At 29.9% G+C, this 5,200-nt stretch overlaps 1 protein-coding gene across 1 annotated transcript in view; it reads right to left on the reverse strand.

Moving 5' to 3' along the window:
* The window catches only part of LOC117173133 (nephrin-like), a 1,314,621-nt gene that overhangs the window by 294,916 nt on the left and 1,014,505 nt on the right, over nt 1-5,200 (reverse strand). The window contains exon 10 of the mRNA XM_033361530.1: nt 3,414-3,573. Within this exon, the coding sequence (XP_033217421.1) occupies nt 3,414-3,573 (160 nt within the window). The remainder of the gene's footprint in view (nt 1-3,413; nt 3,574-5,200) is intronic.

Consider the following 5,200-nt stretch of genomic DNA (forward strand, 5'->3'; position numbering starts at 1 on the left):
GTCGCTGTCTGTTACCTGTCACGCCTTTCTTTGTCGCTACCCAACCCTGCTACTACCAATCCGTCAACACAGTCTTCCCACCCTGTCACAAATCTCCAAACTAAGTTTAAAATTCGATTTGAATCTCTTGGATTCTTCTTAATACTTCTTGCATTTACTCGATTTTTAGTTATTTATTATAATATTACCAATTCAAACAATTTGATTTAAAATTTTATACAGCCTGCTTTTAAATTTTAGGAAATATTTTAATATGTTTAAAAACCTTTTTTAATTTTCTCTCAAAGCACATTTTTTAAAATAAAAAATCATTAAAAATTTGCGAACAAATATTCGAAAATTAATTGTTTTGTTCTAACATTGTCAGATCTGCTTATCTTTTAATTTTTTATAACTATTTAAATTTTTCCTATTTTTTTTTTAATACTGCAAAATAAAAAAAAATTATTTAAAATTTGTTGGATTAGTTGAGAATTTTTGAAATATTTTTTAATATTTTGAAATGTTTCAAAATAATCTCTTAAAATTAATTTTTCGGACTAAAAAAATATTTTAATTATCTGTAGGAATCTAAAAGATTTTTTTCCCCATTTTCGTGAAAGCTTACAAAATACAAGTTTTAATTATTTTTGAATCGTGTCACAATTTTTTAATAAAACTTTTTAAAAAATTGTACAACAAAGTTGCGCAAGAAGGCTAATAAGAATTAAGTTCTTTATTTTTTTCTAAAATTATATAACATTGAAAAATTGTAACATTTTGTTGCACACTCTTTTACACCATTTTTAAAATTGTTACGAAATAATAAAAAATGTGTTCTTTTCTGAATTTTTTCTCAGAATTCTTTCCATTCCCTTTATGGTTAAAAATTTATCTTTTATAATTGAAAATCCAACTATGTGTTTAAAAATGTAACTATTATGTTGTAAATACGAAAGTTTTTTTTTTTGACAAAATATTTTTCAGTTGAAATATCATTTCTTATATAAAAAAAATTAATTATTTTGCATGAAATTAAATTTTTTATCTTAAAATGTAACTATTCCATTTTTGGTTAAATACTTATTTTTTAGTTTTAATATTCATATGTGGAGTTGAAAATTTAACGATTTTGTGGAAATTCTTCTTTAAATTATTTTTTCAGTAAAAATGTATCCTTTTCTAATAAAACATTAATCTTCTCGTTTGAAAATTGATTTTTTAGTTAATAATTGAACTGTTCTGTTCAAAATTCGATTTTTTTTTCAAATTGAAAAAAAATTTTCTTATACTGAAAATGTAACTGTATGATTTTTCGTTGAAACCCTATCTTTTTGTTGAAAATTCAACTATGTGGTTGAAAATTCATGTATATTGTTGCAATTTCGTCTTTTTTTAGAACAATATTAATTAGTCTTTTTGTACATAAATTCATTTCTTTGGTAGAAAATTTGTCTATTTTGTTGTAGATTCAATGTCTTTATATACAAAATTGTTTTTTTCAAATGAAAATTCAACTGATACATTTTTCGTTCAAAATTAATCTTTTTTACTTCAAAATTAATTACTTTCGTTGAAAATTCCATTTTTTATCCAAAATTTAACTAGTGCATTTTTGGTTGAATACTTATTGTGTCAGTTTAAAATTCGTTTCTATAGATGAAAATTGAAAAATTTTGTTGCCATCTTGTTTCCTGAAAAATTATATTTTAATTATAATTTTATCTTCTAACTTTTTTCGTGGCGAATTATTCTTCTTCTTTAAAAATTCATTTGTTTTAGTTAAAAATGAATTTATTTGGTTGAAAATTCGCATTTTTTGTGGGTTAAAAATTAATGTTTTCAACTGTAAACTTTAGTATAAACTAAAATTTGCAGTTAAAATATATATTTTTTAAAGTCATTTCTTAGGTTGAAAATTTAACTATTTTGTCAAAAATTCGTTTTTTATTTGTTAAAAATTATTTTTTTACTAAATATATGACTAAGGCATGCAACATTCAATTTGAAACATTTTATACCCATAAATCTTGCCTCCCATATCTATTAGCATAAAGGAAATTATATTTTCCTCTTTACAAAAAGTAAAATGATTCTAATGTAACTCGGGATTTCAAAACCGAAATAAATTTCAGGCGCAGCTAGATCGTCATTCGTGATGTCGGGAGAGCTCGGATTCCGACTTGTGCATTTTCGGCTTTACACGAGGCTGGTCTTCGCAGCATTTAACAGAGCCGACTCACCGACACGCTGCGTTTGCATGTGTCTCTCTCAGATAGGAGAGTGGTGGGGGCCGAAAAATTCTACGTTCTGGAGACACTGGGGCGAGGTGCCGGTAACTCAAAAATCAGGAAGTCAGTTTTACAATAATTGCCAATGCAATAATTGAGACTTTGTATAAACTACACCCCTACTAACCAGAGTTCTTGCGACTTCCCATGTGACTCCTTCGAGAGGTTAGTAGCGCGGTGAGACGTGCTTGAAACGTGCTAGGAGATCTTCTTGTTCATTAATGTGAGCGCAATAAAGTTATATTGAGATAAAGTCTTCTGTACAAGTAAGAATAGTCTCTCAAATGCCTCGTTCGCCTCCTGGATTCACGTTTTAAGCTTTTTGAACTTTTTCATGATAATGAAACACAAGACACGAGAGAAAGAGAAACTATGAAGCTTTTTCTTTGTATTGTAACTCTAAAATGTGTGGCATGATTCGTGGATCGAAGTGGTACTTCACATTTAATCATTGACAACGAGGCTTGAGTATAAATCATATATTTTAAAAGTTGAAAGGAAGAGTTCTACCATAATAACCAATGTCGCCGCAACAAGCAATATGACTTGTCACATCCAAACCCTAGAAGACGATGGAGAATAGAAAATTACTTAACAAAATCAGGAAACTAAAAATGTGCTGACAGAAGAAGGCAATTTAAAATCACATGCCAGTTGGTGTAACAGTCTGACCGCTTCGTTGTTCCTGTTTTTTATGTAATTTACAGTGAAAATATTCCATAATTGCTGCAGTCCATTAGGTATGAAAATACAATATAAAACTAAATTGAGATTCATTCACTTATAATTCTGCATTTTTTACAACCTGAAATGTAAAAAAGGTTTCAAGAGATTTTAAATTATTAACATTTTTAAATTATAAATTTACTTCGTGAGCTGATCTCGGAGACCATGAAGAAATTTATGTATTTGGCGAGTGCAAGGATTAGCGCTGGTACCTTTTAAAAAGGAGCGCAAACATATAAGCAGGCAAACAAGCGGAGAGGCTTCCTTGTACGGAGAAAAATACTGAAAGCCTTAAAAGAAAAACAAATAAGTAACTGGAAAAGTTGCACTATATACCTATAATTATACTAATTAAGGTAAAATAAGGCTTTTAAAAATCATTATTCAGCGAATGAATAAATAAATGTTTCGACTTACATTTCACGCGAAATCTTAAAGGTTCACTTCGAGTTTCCCCTAAGGAATTCGCAGCTGCACATGCATATAATCCCGCACTACCTCTTGTTATGCTCTGAAGTACTAGGCTTTGATTAGACCTTATGATTCTGGCCGACGTGTTATGTGTCAGTACTTCACCCTGAAATAAAAATGAAGGCCATATATCAATATTTGAGAATATCGTAAAAAAAGTTTTAAATTATACCTTGGTCCTCTGAAACATCTACATGTATCATAGGAGTGTGAAAAAGGATGTTGGACCGAGCACGTGTCTATGGTCGCAATAAGCACGCCCGAGGGCACGATCACGGCTTGCTAATTCGAAAGTCGAAACTACCCAGTAATAAGCGTTGAATTAAGAAAAATTAAGAATTTGTATTCCTATGAATACGCGATTTTTCCTTGGCCAAAAATTCCCCCAACCGGAACAGAAAAAGTGCAAATCCTATTCTCCTCAATCGACTTAGTGAAATTTAACAAAAGCATTTATTTAACCTATTTTTCATTATTAAATTGTTTTATAACTTATAAATTCGAAAAATATTTAAATTTATAATCATTTATATTTTAATAATTTATTTGTACGTGTTAAAAATGCATTTAAGAAATCTATTCTAATCTGTAAATTAAAATAATTTTAACTCTTGACAGGCGGACTTGAATTGATTAAGATTAAATTTTCAAAACTTGTATTCCACATGAAGGAATTAAAACAATTTATTACACATATTTTGTGAACTTATTAGAAGGAATCAAATAATCTCAAAATACAAACATTTTTGGGGAACAGAAGACATCTCTGTGAGGTGTATCTGTCGGTACAATTACAAGGAATTAAATATATTGAAAACACGTTCTCTTTGGGGGAATAAGAACCTATGCGGCGGCCGCTATGGAAATAAAAATAAATTAGTTTTCGAGATATCCTATTCTTATAATGACATTTCAGGCAGTTCGAAAAATCGCGCATTCAAAATAATGGAATAATCTTCACTTTTACGCTGAAATCTGACAAATATGAATTTTTCTCTATTTAACTCTTATTACTGGGAAGGTCCGACCCGCTCCGAAACTGAAATTAACATCACAACTAATATTTTCTAGCTCTGAAATCCTTATAGTTCCAAAATTTTATTTCTACACCTTCGCCCAACCTACCACTTTCTTCTTCATCCTGAGGCGATTTCACATATATAAATGATAAATGTTCACGCTAAGAAATAGAAGTTCTATTTTATCTAGAATTTTATTATTAGATAATGCACCCTCACATTATAATCCGTATTTGAAAAGGACCCTGAGATACCTTTGCGTCTGAAATAGTTGCGTTCTGGAGTGACACACTGTACAGTGAGAACTGTACACACGCACACTTTACACCACCAGCAGAAATCTGGGAAGCGCATAATATTTGTCAAGATTGTTTATTTGGTGAGTAAGTCTAAGATGGAACATAGAAAATATCATTTCAATTTTTATTGAAAAATATACCCAGGCGATACGTTTAAAGTGTATAGTAGCAGTCAACATGCGTTATATGTCCTATATATATTTTTAAAACTTTTTACCGTTGCAAAAAAAAAAACTATTGCGATTATTCTGTGACCTTCTATAGGGAATTTTAACGCAGAATCCGAATTTCAACTATTTAAAAGTTGATTTTGCTGTTTTTTCGAGTTTTTTAAAAAGGAATCGAATGGAGACCCAATGGGGTCTCTACGGGTATTTTTGTAGAGGCTCCATTCGGTTCCTTCGGTCCGCCAGGG

The sequence above is a fragment of the Belonocnema kinseyi genome, chromosome 5 (assembly GCF_010883055.1).
Source record: "Belonocnema kinseyi isolate 2016_QV_RU_SX_M_011 chromosome 5, B_treatae_v1, whole genome shotgun sequence".
Taxonomy (NCBI): Eukaryota; Metazoa; Arthropoda; class Insecta; order Hymenoptera; family Cynipidae; genus Belonocnema; species Belonocnema kinseyi.